This window comes from Corylus avellana, chromosome 8, assembly GCF_965113065.1.
Source record: "Corylus avellana chromosome 8, dhCorAvel1.hap1.2, whole genome shotgun sequence".
Classification (NCBI taxonomy): Eukaryota; Viridiplantae; Streptophyta; class Magnoliopsida; order Fagales; family Betulaceae; genus Corylus; species Corylus avellana.
The window spans coordinates 5488457-5501598 of NC_142497.1; the positions used below are offsets into that span (position 1 = coordinate 5488457).

General features: G+C 33.5%; 3 protein-coding genes across 3 annotated transcripts in view; 1 reads left to right on the forward strand and 2 right to left on the reverse strand.

The window, feature by feature from the left end:
- LOC132163250 (DNA polymerase epsilon catalytic subunit A) overlaps positions 1–1950 on the reverse strand; it is a 31840-nt gene extending 29890 nt beyond the window's left edge. The window contains exons 1-4 of the mRNA XM_059573460.2: positions 1675–1950; positions 1040–1105; positions 843–902; positions 666–761 (exon numbers count right to left, since the gene is read on the reverse strand). Of these exons, the coding sequence (XP_059429443.2) occupies positions 666–761; positions 843–902; positions 1040–1105; positions 1675–1833 (381 nt within the window). The 5' untranslated portion in view covers positions 1834–1950. The remainder of the gene's footprint in view (positions 1–665; positions 762–842; positions 903–1039; positions 1106–1674) is intronic.
- A 263-nt stretch (positions 1951–2213) lies between these two features.
- On the forward strand, positions 2214–3792 carry LOC132164694 (large ribosomal subunit protein P2A). The gene is made up of 4 exons (XM_059575244.2): positions 2214–2320; positions 2400–2488; positions 3147–3370; positions 3533–3792. The coding sequence occupies exons 2-4, from the start codon at positions 2401–2403 to the stop codon at positions 3557–3559; spliced, it is 339 nt and encodes a 112-aa protein (XP_059431227.1). The 5' UTR covers positions 2214–2320; position 2400; the 3' UTR covers positions 3560–3792.
- Positions 3793–6834: 3042 nt separating this feature from the next.
- Positions 6835–10912, reverse strand: LOC132164699 (histidine-containing phosphotransfer protein 2). Its single transcript, XM_059575250.2, has 6 exons — positions 10791–10912; positions 10314–10444; positions 10153–10221; positions 8143–8214; positions 7515–7587; positions 6835–7167 (listed from the first exon to the last, which is right to left on the reverse strand). The coding sequence occupies exons 1-6, from the start codon at positions 10848–10850 to the stop codon at positions 7099–7101; spliced, it is 474 nt and encodes a 157-aa protein (XP_059431233.2). The 5' UTR covers positions 10851–10912; the 3' UTR covers positions 6835–7098.
- Positions 10913–13142: the final 2230 nt, after the last annotated feature.

The window sequence follows — 13142 nt, forward strand, 5'->3', positions numbered from 1 at the left end:
CTATATCCAGAAAACTATATACCATTACAAATTTTAAACCCCCACGCCCCTTCAAATAGAAGAAATTAAAACATCAAAGTATTCATTGACAACAAGTCAAACACAATATAAAATTCAATATTAAAATTCATAAATTTTCCAAGCAATACTTCTTTAGAAAATTTTATGCAATCCATGCGATGACACAATCAAGCATTTTGTTCAATTTCATGCAGTAGGTCAACAAGTAATCAAAAGAAATCATGGAATATTACATGCTTTTGGTCCCACTCTGATGTCTAATCCATCATCCTTCCCTAACTTCAAACTTCTGTGGGTTTATTTTCCTCCCCAAGCAACTAATTCTGAAAGGCTTAGCATGACATATGCAGTTCCAAAACTAATTTAACTCATTTCACTTGCATGATGATTATGTTTAAGAATGAAACTAGCTCTAGCTTTGCCCAAAGATGACTGGAGCTCCTAATGGAATCTCTGGATCTCTCTCACCCCCAATTCAAAACTTCTTTGGCAGATGCCAAAATTTGTTGGATAAGCACTTAAAAATGGGTAGAAACTAGATAAGGTATACAGTAAGAATAGAAAGAATACAGTAGAAGTGTAGGAGTTTTCTAGATTGTTAAGGAAACAAGAAATTATTAGGCTAGTGATGCGTAATTGCTTACAAGGTCAAGGTCTTCTTTCTCCATGATTTCAACATCAGCAATTTGCCTTTCATAGCGTCGTCTCAAATATGCTTCAACCTCTACTTCCATTTTTCCCTATAATGTTACAATCATCAATGCAAATGCCATCATAGCAACTACTGAATGATATTAAATCTTCAACAATAATACACATACCTTTGTGGCTGCATAGAAATAAGGTCGGAATTTGTATTTTGATTTGAAAGCAGAACCATCCTACAATCAAGTAAAAACAGTTATATAATCAACCAAGTCAACTAATTATCATTGCAAGAAAACAAGTATCAACTAAGTGGGGTAAGCAACCACAAACCCCTCCCAAAAAGATATATATCTTCGTTTAAAAACTTTACCTGTGAAACAAAATAAAGATCAACACAGCTATAGACTTGCCGGGTGTCTGGATCCTCCCAAGATGACTGCAAAAATACAATAAAGCATCTATAATTGTCTCGCTAAGAAAACTTAGGCATATGAAACAAAATTGAACTTTGTGAATCTCACATTGCAAGACATTATTTCGCGATCAAGTGAGCCCTCAAAATGAACATCTAATTCCAATATAAACTGTAATGGTAGAAGCTAGCGTACGTATTACAAAATTCATTTTCTTACTAAATACAGTATTTATAGGTTAAGTTTATAAAAACATAATTTAGACTTCGTTTCGTGATTAGAGACCTGGGAAAATCAACAATTTCCTCACTTTAAAATAAAGGTCGCTGCAGGTGCTAGAGGAAGTAACTGTAAAAATTGTATAATTCTAAAAACATGCCAAAAGAAAATTCAAATTTTCCATTTCAGCTCTTTTTCTTTCCGCTTCTCATGAAACAAACCGACCATAAAGATGAAAGTAGCTAAAAATATAAACCGAATTAAAACAGATATACATAATTATGCAAACAAAAATAGAAAAACAGAGATACATGGATTTGGGGGAAACGGAAATGCAAATGGGATGAAATCGATTATTGTAAACTTGACTTACGGGCGCGAAAGTGAGCAACCATCCAAGCCGTTTGTCGCCTTCGGAGAAAAGATCGAAGCCCAGCTTCGACTCTAGCTCCTCCTCAGCGTTGCGTATTAGCTTCTGCTTCTTTGAGCTCCGCAGGTCTCGGCGGTCGCGCCATCTACCTTCGCCGCTCATTGCTCGCTACGTCACAGAAGATCCCTCCGAGGGCTGAGAGAGAGAGAGAGAGAGAGAGAGAGAGAGAGCCAATGAGGGAGGGTTTCGAAGCCCTTCTGAAGTTGTGATCCGGAAGGGAGAGGCCGAGGGACTGAGGAGGACTGACAAAGAGCATTTTCCCGCGCTTGTGTTAGGCCACGAGTGGGATCTAATGACATAAATGCCCCTCTCTTCATGGAGAAATTCCGGTTTCACTTGGCTTTTTAGGGTAAACACAAAGATATTAAAAAAATAATAATAATCATTTTTATCCTCCTTGCAAAGCCAAAAACAAAAAATTAAAAATTAAAAAAAAAGGCCAAAAATTTGAACGGACACGATCCTATCATGACAATTAGCTCGAAACCCTAACTAAATATATTCCTCTCCCCTACCACCTTTCACCCTTTCCTTTCATCCAAAGCCGTAGCGCAGCCCCGCAACCTCTCCATACGAATCTCCACCTCAAGTACTCTCTCTCTCTCTCTGTCTCTCTCTCTCTCTCTGTAATACTGATTGGCTGGGATTTCTCTTGCGTGATTGGGCAGAATGAAGGTAGTCGCTGCGTACTTGTTGGCCGTGTTGGGAGGCAACACCTGCCCTTCCGCCGAAGATATTAAGGAGATTCTCGCATCAGGTACCCATTTTAGGTTTACGAGGGATTTTTCGGTTATGTAGACTATCAAAAAATTAGGTGGTTGTTATTTGATTTCGGTTTGATTGAGGACTATTATGATTTTGCTTACAAATCATTTGTTTCCTATAGTTGTACAGACGCAATTCTGATAGAAATGGCATAAGAGGTTCATATATGTACTTGTATGTATGTTTGTATGCGTGTATCTTGATGGTTATGTATTTCGATTATGTGATGGTTATCTGAGTTAATGATTCTTGTTACGCTGACTTTATCTAATCCATATTACGGGGTATGGGTGTATGGGTGTTTTTATATTTGATTCTAGTTTTTGTTTTCCTTTGGGTCGTATTTCTTGGTACTATCATTTGGATGCTCCGAGTCTCATGCAAGTCTGTGGCTTTTCTATTGGAGTTCATCTAGTTCAAATGTATGTTTTTTTTTTTTATCTGAGTTCGAGATAATCTTATATTCATTTGATCGCTATTACATTGATTGTGGTTGTAAGCAATTTTTAGTATATGCTCTCTGTCTTATGCTGTATATTGAAAGATTTAAAAAAAAGCTACATGATTTCGGATTGGTACTTTTCTGAAATACTATTTGGATGATAATAATCTTTATAGTCATGCTAAAAGAAATAGATTTATGGTTGCAGTTGGGGCTGAAGCTGATGACGCAAGGATTGAGTTGCTCTTGTCTGAAGTCGAGGGAAAAGATGTCACGGAGTTGATTGCAGCTGGGAGGGAGAAGTTGGCATCGGTACCTGGTGGTGGTGGCGGTGTTGCTATTGCTGCACCTGTTGCCGGTGCTGGTGCACCTGCAGCTGCTGCAGAGCCAAAGAAAGAGGAGAAAGTTGAAGAGAAAGAGGAGTCTGATGATGTAATGTTTTTGCTTATAAGAACCTAGATTGATTATTTTCTCTATTGCTAGTGTCAAATCACATTGTTATGTCCTTTCCATTCTCCCTTTTCTTTCATTTTAGTCTTTGCAATTTAGACAGGTTTGTTTGTGTTGCTAACTTACAAATTTCTTTTGCTGCAGGATATGGGTTTCAGCCTCTTTGACTAAGAGATTTGGCCTGCTGGTTTGTTTGTATAGTCTATAGAGGCTCTCCTATTTTCAGCTAGTGCTTTTAGTAAATGTTACAAGATTTTGAATCTGAAGTTGGATGTGGTTTTAGATGTTGATGGGTTATGAATCTTTTGTTTGGATAAGAGAGAGATGTCAGACATTTAAGTTATAATTGTTAAAGTCTTGATTTCTACAAGACAAATTTAGTTATGATTATTAAATTTTGGATATCACTCATCTATGGTTATATTGATTTCAATATCTTGCCATCGTTCAACTTCCATAGAAGTTATTATAGTTATACATTCTGCCACAACACGCCCACTGTTTTGAATTGAGTTTTTACTCATCTCATTGAATCGGTTGTCACATGTGTCTGGTTTCAATCTCGAATATGCAACTTTTTAATTAGAAGTGCTTTGTGGATGTGCATGTAGTTGGTTGGTTTTTGAGAAATCAATGGACTCGAGTTCATATGACTTTGGGTGTGGATTATTGAGTTCATGTCTTTGGATATAATAGTTCTCATATGCTTTCCAATTAGGGGTGCCTCTGCATAGTCTGCAACAAAACATGGAAAGACAGTTTTTTGTCAGCATGTTTTAGCTAGTGTTGGGCTGTGTATCATGTATGGTTTATTTTATCATTACAAATATAGGAATGCCATATACCATACTACTATCCTTACCCTAGCTAATGCGGTTGTGATGTGATATATAGCATTGCTCTTGTTTATTTGAAGTTGACATGTTGATGTCTTTCCTTTTTGTATGGGTCTTATAATCTAAGTAATCATCTTTAGTAGGACGGTAGATTAGGCTCCTCATCACATTGGAGGATTTCATTCGAATTCACAATGATGCTCTCTATATGATACTAGTGTACTGATGCCTATAATTGAAAGCCTTATATGTTAGTGGAATTGGACAACCAATGATATAACCAATGAAATAAGAGTTATATACTCAACTCTTATTTCATTTTTATTTCACTGGGCTGTCCATTTGCTTTTAGATCAATTTTTATTAAAAATTAAAATTAAAAATTGAAAAAAAAAAAAAAAAAAAAAAAATTCATGGGTGCGGTTACATCATCCCAGTAAGATAAGGAGTCAAGTTGAGAAATGTATTTTTTTTATGTTTCATTCATCCTTAACGAAAAAAATAAAAAATAAAATAAAATAAAATAATGATAAATGGAGCATGACAACCCAACGAAGATTTAGGTGAGAATTAAGCAAACAAAGTGTACTAGGAAAATATTGTTGTCCTTTCGGTTAATTATATTTTGACCTTTTAAAATTCTCATTTCACTTTTACAATATTAGGATTCTTAAGTTTCTTTATTTTGTGCACCATATATTATATATATATAGGAAGGATTGTTAATATTGTATTGCCTTCTCCCAAATGAAGGGTTACTAATATTGTATTGCCTTCTCCGTTTCTAATATATGAAAGTTTACATGTATTTTAATGAAACATCCTTCCTAAAATGTTAAAAATGAGAGTTCAGTTTTTTTTTTAAGGAAAAAATAAATCAGTTTTTTTTAACTCTTTTGAAATTATAAAAAAAAAAAAAAAAAAAAAAAAAAAAAAAAGTACAATTTATATAATTTGCCGATTGATTGTTAAATTTTTAAAAAGTACAAGAGCAAGGGCCCAACTGGGTTCTCAAACTAATGACCTCATAATCTTCAATGAAATACTCTGCCACTAAGCTATGGACCCCTTGAGAATTAAAAATAATAAAGTGAAAATATAATAGAAAATAAGTGCTGTCCTTTTGCTCAAATTATATTTTGACTTTTATATATATATATATTTATATATTCAAAGTGAAAATTACATGAAAATAAAGAACAAAGGAGATAGTGCTATCCCAAGAGATGTTGTGAATGGATTAAATAAATAACTCAACCTATCAAAGTAATTGAGACCGCCAAAAAAGGCAATTAGTATAAACAAAATTCCGTAAACTGAACAATTTATGAAACAACAATGGACAGGAATAGCATGTCCATCTCGAGACTTTTCAACCCTACTTGTATCCCCAATAAAGGGAACACAGACACTCGAAATACCCTTCAACGAAACTCTTACTCGATAACAAACACGACCAACAATAGTCAGTTTGAGGGAGGCAACACTACCCAAAAAAATATAAAAAGAGGCGATATCACCACTGACATAGATTAAAACATACACATCAAGGGAGACAAAAAGTCACAAAGGACAACAAAAGCAACAAAATATAGGGAAAACATAAAAACAACACAAAAAAAAAAAAAAAAACATCAACTTCAACAAAGGGTGAGGCAGAGGATGGTCGAGATGCACGGGGAGGCATTTGGTAGCATCCCCTATGTCACATGATAGCGCGTGAAATACATGTGCAGCAGTGCATGGTGGCGAAAACGCCGAAAAGGGGAAGGGAAAATACCACACAAGGCAGAGAGGAAGAGGAGAGTAGGGAAAAAGCAAAGCCCATCCCTCCTTCCCCAAAAAGCATCGCACAACGCAGTGGGAAAACTTCAAAGGTGGTGGTGGTTTTTAAAAAATATTCAGAGCTTCTCTCATAAAGATAATCTTTTCTGCAATTTTGAAATTCTTTTTACTTTTTTCTATATTTTGACTGCTTAAATTCTAATGTTTATTTTATTTTACAATATTGAAGGATTTTTAAGTTTCTTTTATTTTGTGCCAAAAAAAAAAAAAAAAACAGAAGTTTGTGAATTGAAGCATAGTTATTCTTATTGATAATTACATAGACCTTTATTAATTACAGAGAATAAAATATAAATGTTGTATTAGCTTCTTCTTTCCAAATATATGAAAGTTTAAATGTATTTTAATGAAATATTATTCCTCAACTGTTAAAATGAGAGTATATATATATATATATTCTTTAAGAAAACTTATATCTAGATATATTGTGAGATGAAAAAGGTAATATATTATGTGAGGTTTTATAAAAAAAAAAAACTAATATGCTAATTTTTGCTTAACAAAAATAAGGATCCAGCTTCCGTCCAGTTAACTAATTAACAGAACATCTCCTGTATCTCGATCGATAGTCAAGATTCAATCGATCAAGATTTATGCACGCAAAACAAACGGCCTTTGTTTTCCAAAAGCGTGCAAAATTAAATCACAATCCACCATAAACGCACTCGCATCGAACAACCAATCAACTCCAACAGTCGACACGAGTCCAACATTGGGTGATCAACTGATGCTCCCAATTAACGGTATTGCACGTTGTGACCATCATTCATACATGGTTGCATTGATTACTGCAAACCATTAATTATAAGATAATTAACACTTAAAACAAACATAAACCATAGGGTCAAGCCCATAAGTTCAAAACACACATAAACCATAGGGTGAAGCCCATAAGTTAAAACACACATAAACCATAGGGTCAAGCCCATAAGCCCACTGAAATACTCTCAGATGGACGCCTTGTTCACTCATTGTGAACTTATTTTACTTAACACCTTAACAGAACATAAAACAGATACTCTTCCATCTTCAGTAGATGCTTCCTGATGGAATGCATTGCACCATGCTACCCTCATTTGTGAGGATTGTCCTCTCCATCTGTAAAAGAGTAGGAATAGCAAAATCACCCAAGAAAATTAAGCGTTTACTATTGAAGTTTGTGGGGAAATCTAGAATACAGATAGTAAAAACACCGATTCTAAACCAAATCGTCGAAAATGTATCGTTTTTAATCTGTGTTTTCAAATCGTAGGCAATGATGCGTATTTTTAAAACCACACGATTTTAAAGGCTAAATTAGGTTTTTACCAAATAATTGACTACGTTTTCAAAAATTGCACGTTTTGAAATCGCAAACCCAAACAGACTCGTATATATGAGATATTAACTTGACATGTATACATTATGTACTAAACCCAATAGATCAAAGTTCAAAATAAGTATACCTGAGAAATCACATTGAGCTTCTCGCGCAGTGTGCTGAATTCACGTTTGACCTTCTCCAAGGCTTGGAGGCACCTAAAAGCATGAGAGTTGCCTTAAAAGAGGATTGCAAACAAAGGAAATTCCTAGCCAGATTGATTAAGATGAATGAAAGCACTTTCTATGTGTAGTGCAACAATGATTTTTATAATTTAGTTAAGTTCAAAAGAACTAAAGAAGAGCCGGTTCTTTATAACACGATGGCAAATGACTGAAGATTAAGAGTCGATTCCTTATAACATGAGGGCAAAATTGTGATTCATTTTTTGTTTGGACAAATTTAATTACTCTCATACTATAAGAAACCGACTCTTCTCCAATTCTTTTGAAATGGAGAGGATGCTAGTTCAAGGGCAAGCATAAAATGCTCTCATAATCTTATTTAGTGCACACAAAGGTGTACTCACTGATTGAATAAACCTAGGAATCCAGCAACCAAGTACAAGGCATTAAATCATCAAAACTACACTCACACACACACACACACACACACACACACACACACATATATATATATATATATATATATATAACTATTTTCATATGATGAGGTTAAAAATTGATGGCAATGAAAGAATGTGAGTTTCTTACTCCTCCTTCTTGTTGTCCTGGGTAGCTTGTCGAAGCTCACGACAGGCAATGGCCATGCGAGAACCACCAAGGCTTTAATGATAATCCCAAGACAAGTATATAAGAATTAGATTCAATCAATTTAAATTAACTACTTAATTGGCCAGTAATATAAATGGGATAAAAAGAGTGATTAAGTAATATTTGCAATTATATATATGTAATGCATCATGATTAATGATGATAATCTACATTAATAATTATTTAGTGGAACTTGTAAGTCGTAACTAGCTACTAATTAACAATTCTTGTCTTAGCATATATATCCAATTTGTCAGAAAGTCCACATAACCTCCTCAAACTACCACTCAATTGACAATGTCCCCCCCAAACTTTCAATTGTGACAATGTTCCCCACCAAACTACAAAAAATTGTCAATGTTTCCCCCAATGACGAAATTACCCTTAAAAAAAAAAAAAAAAAAACTTTTAGAAAAAACCTAAAACTAACAAAAAAAAAAAAAGGGCCAATTTTTTTTTACATCAATTTTATAAGAAAAAAATTAAAAAAATTTCGATTTTTTTTTTATATAAAAATTGAATTTTTTTTTAATTTATTTTTGTTTTATAATTTTATTTAAATAAAAATTTACGTTTAAAAAAAATAAAATTTTCGTTTAATAAAATGAAATTTTTTGTTTTTTAAAACTAAATAAAAAAATAGTTTTTTTTTTTTAGATAAAAATTTCCATTTTAAAAAAATTAAAATTAAAATTTTTGTTTAAAATTTTTTTTTTAATATTATTTTTAAATTAAATTTTTTTGTTTTTAAAAATTTTTTTTTTTTTTTTTTGAATTTATAGGGGTATTTTTGTCTTATTGCGAAATCTATAAGGACATTTTTGTCTTATTGCTAGTCTTAGGGGGGACATTGACAATGTTTTGGTAGTTTGGAGGAGACATTATCATAATTGAAAGTTTGGAGGGGACATTGTCAATTGGGTGGTAGTTTGAGGGGGTTATATGGACTTTACCCTTAATTTTACTTCCAAGTTGTAATTTATTCTATCATAAATGATTTACTTTAGGAAGAGAGAGAGAGAAACTATATTGAACGTTTTATTGTTTTGGGAAAATTATAATTAAACTTCCTGAAGTATAACTACATCTTCATTTATGCTTCAAAACTTTAAAAGGTAAGATTTATTTTTTTTGACATGTCCGCACAAGAGTGTGGTGGAGGATTCAAACTAGTGACATCTGCTTCATAAGGCGTGGTCTCAGCTGATTGATCTATCTCTTGGGGACAAAAGGTAAGATTTTGATGACAAGATGAAGGCCAAAACAATGTTGGTTAAGGTGGTAAGAGGTGACACAATTTGTTATGATTCAAAAAGATAAGAAAGACCAAGATCCACTAAAGTTTTTTAGGGTATTTTACATGTTTATTTTCAAATTAAATGGATTGGGGTTATTAAATGTATACTTAATTTCCTTTTTGTTTTTTCTAAGTAAGTAGCATAAGAAGCCACTTAAAACAAGCTATGTTAATTGATGTGAAATGGGTGTAATGAATAACCTTATTCTTACTTATTTTGGATATATATCAAATGCCAGGCTATCGTATATCGGTATATGCATGCTGAATCGAAAAACCGTCAAAGATGATTAATTATTCCCTCTTTTTGGAGATGAGCTAGGTATGTATTTTAAATTAGAAAAAGGTTAATTAACCCATGATTGGATCCCAATGTTTGGGGGATGTAATATATATGCTAGATTAGAAAAAGCTTCGTTAACGGTCGGGGATCACTACATGCATTTCAAATAAATGTCGGTTTAATAGACTGAATTAGAAAAATATTTTTCGATCCGGTTTGGAAAACTATGTCCAATACTTAATTAATGATCTCTAGCATCTTAATTAATGTTTGTGGAAATTTCCATATGGAGTTGATCTGCTAGATAATTGCTTCCAAACAAGAGACAATTGATAAAACTAGTCATCAGGAAAATAATCAAGAAGATCACCTCGAGCTACCTCCCCTTAGCTGGTGAACTAAACCAATCGTCTTGACATAGTCCACAACGGGCTCATCCCTAGATTTTAGATCAAATAAACCGAATTTCTTTAGATATATAAAATAAAAAAGGGCATGAAAAATTAGGAGACTAGGAAAAGAAAAATTTACAGAAATTTGGTGACTTCTGCTATGACATTTTCAGCATCACGGCAGAAGATGGAGACGATTTCCAAAACGAAGTAAGGATTGTATTCATTTTGCAAGCCCTTCACATGTTCGAAATGCTCGTCCAATATACCCTGCAAGTGATCACATGCATGCATGCACGGTGATCATCAAATACTCTCTAATATTAATTAACAAGATAATTAGCGGATTTAATTAATTAGCTTAATATATATATATATATAGCTTCTTCTTTTGTCTTGCATGTGTTTTAGGCTCTAATTAAGCTACCAAAGAGATCAATAATCAACCAAATTAAGGAAATTTAACTGGTCAATTTCCAAGTTAATTATATAGTGAATTAATCAAAACAAATCCCACAATCTAATATATATATCCTACAAATTAATTAGAAGCTTCAAAGAAAAAAGAAAACATCAAAAATTAATGGAGGCATGCATGTAAAGAAAGCATGATCACCTGGTCATGCATGGCCTTGATGAAGTTGTTGAGCTGTGCTCTGAGATCAGTCCCCGCCATTTTCTTGCTCTGAGAGAGAGAGAAAAAATGGAAAAAGGTAGCAAAGGAAAAGAGAGAAGTTATCTCTTAATTGTGAGTTGAAAGCCTTCAGTCTCCATGTTATTATATAGAAATAAATCGAACACTTGTCGGAGTGAGAGAAAGGGAAATTAAGAGGATAATGTTGAATCAGGTCTCAGGTGGCAGTGTTAACGTTGTCATCTTCATCGTTGTCATGTTTCCAAACTGGCGGTTTCGTCCTGCTTTGGCAGCTAGAGCTGCACTTCCCATACGTGGAAATACTGCAGTTACGAAGACAGCTCTGAGGGAGAATATTCTGTTCAAATATGATGCCATAATTCATTTCTTGGAGGCTCGTGTATTTACAATGAAATAAATACCACATATTCAAATAATTAATTACTACAAACTCATTTAAAATAATAATAATAATAATATAAAGACTCTTTGATAATGCCTTTTAGAACGGTTTTTTTGTTTTTTGTTTTTATTATGATGTGATGTAAAGGTGAAAATAGTTTTAAATACTTTGTAAGTGATTGTTTTTTTGTTGAGTTGTTTGTTAATACTTTTGTTTTTTACTGAAAAACAAAAATAAGTCCTAAAAAGCATTAGCATCAATTGATATGTATTCTATATATGTAGAACGTCGGGATAATTAATTATATAATAGCTCTAAATGGACTCCGTCGAGAGAGTAAAGAGAAAATGATCGATATAAGTTATTCAATAATGTTTAAAGAAATGAAACACTTTAATATGATGTTTAGCTGCCAAGGATCAGATCCGCTCTAATTGGGAGCCTCCTATTTTCCTTTTATTTTTAAATGGGAGCATGCCACGTATAAAAAAAAAAAAAAAATCCAATAGCTAAAAAAAGGATGTAAATACGGTTGGCGGCGCCCATAAGTGGATAACCACCCGACCGTTACCTTAAGGTACCGTAAACTTTATTCTGCTGTGTTTATATTTCTAACAAATGACACGTAACTCATCTCTTAAATTGGAAGCCATAAGCACTCTAAAAATGTTACAACATTAAACATCTTTGACTAAGTTAAAGCAAGCTAACATTGTCTATATATACTTGTTTTCTCATACGATCCCATTAAGATAGTTTGTTAAAAGTACATCAGTACAAGAATTTAGGCTTTTAATGACAGCAAAAAGTCGCCACTAATAACTTTTAGTGACTACTGGTCGTTGCTAATAGATCATCGTAGTTGCTTTGTCGAGAACCTTAGATGTCGTCACAGATGGTGCAAAGACCCACCAACGTGTCATTGTTAATGTTACATTATCATCAATGGCTAAGTCACTAAGGGATCGTCACTGATAATTACCTATCACTGATGACACACTATGTAGTTATCACTGACGACACATTAAAAAACAAAAAACAGCCCTAAAATGCATTAAAAAAGGAGCCTGTAGAAACCGTTGCGTGTAGTATCAATTGGTGTATTCTATATTTGTAATACATTGGGATAATTATATAATAGCTCTAAATGGACTTCGTGAAGAGTAAAGACAAAATGATATAAGTTATTCAATTATGTTTAAAGAAAGAAAACACTTTAATACGATGTCTAAGCTGCTGATGATTGGCTCAGCTCTACTTGGGAGCCTCATGTTTTCCTTACATTTTTAAATAGGAGCATGCCACGTATAAAGAAAAAAAAAATAATAAATAATCCAATAGCTTAAAAAGGATGTAATTATGGTTGGTAGCGCCCATCAATGGGCAACCACCTAGCCGTTACCTTAAAGTACCGTAAATTTTATTCTGCTGTGTTTATATTTCTAACAAATGGCACGTAAGTTGTTCCTAAGAGATAGTTCAATCGGCTAGAGACCACGCCTCATGAAACATAGGTTACTAGTTCGAATCTCTCCTCCCCCCTCTTGTGTAGACATGTCCAAAAAAAAAATGACACATAAGTCGTCTCTTGAATTGGAAGCCATAAGCATTCGAAAAATGTTACAACATTAAATATCTTTGACTTAGTTAAAGCAAGCTAACATTGTCTATATATACTTGTTTTCACAAATACATCAATCATGTTAAGATAGATTGTTAAAAGTGTATAAGTACAAGAATTTTTAGTTTTTGGTGATGATGAAAAGTTATCGCTAATAACTTTTAGTGACCACGTGTCGTTGCTAATAGATCGTCACAGTTGCTTCGTCGAGAACCTTAGATGTCGTCACAGATAGCACAAAGACCTACCAACGTGTCATTGTTGATGTTACATTATCATCAATGGCTAAGTCACTAAGGGATCGTCACTG

Coding starts and splice junctions, on each gene's coding strand:
- LOC132164699 (XM_059575250.2), bottom strand. CDS start 10,850: ATGGCGGGGACTGATCTCAGAGCACAGCTCAACAACTTCATCAAGGCC. Junction 10,445..10,790: donor TCAAGGCCATGCATGACCAG/GTGATCATGCTT, acceptor GATCACTTGCAG/GGTATATTGGACGAGCATTT. Junction 7,168..7,514: donor AGCTCAATGTGATTTCTCAG/GTATACTTATTT, acceptor ACTCTTTTACAG/ATGGAGAGGACAATCCTCAC.
- LOC132164694 (XM_059575244.2), top strand. CDS start 2,401: ATGAAGGTAGTCGCTGCGTACTTGTTGGCCGTGTTGGGAGGCAACACC. Junction 2,489..3,146: donor TAAGGAGATTCTCGCATCAG/GTACCCATTTTA, acceptor TTATGGTTGCAG/TTGGGGCTGAAGCTGATGAC. Junction 3,371..3,532: donor AGAAAGAGGAGTCTGATGAT/GTAATGTTTTTG, acceptor CTTTTGCTGCAG/GATATGGGTTTCAGCCTCTT.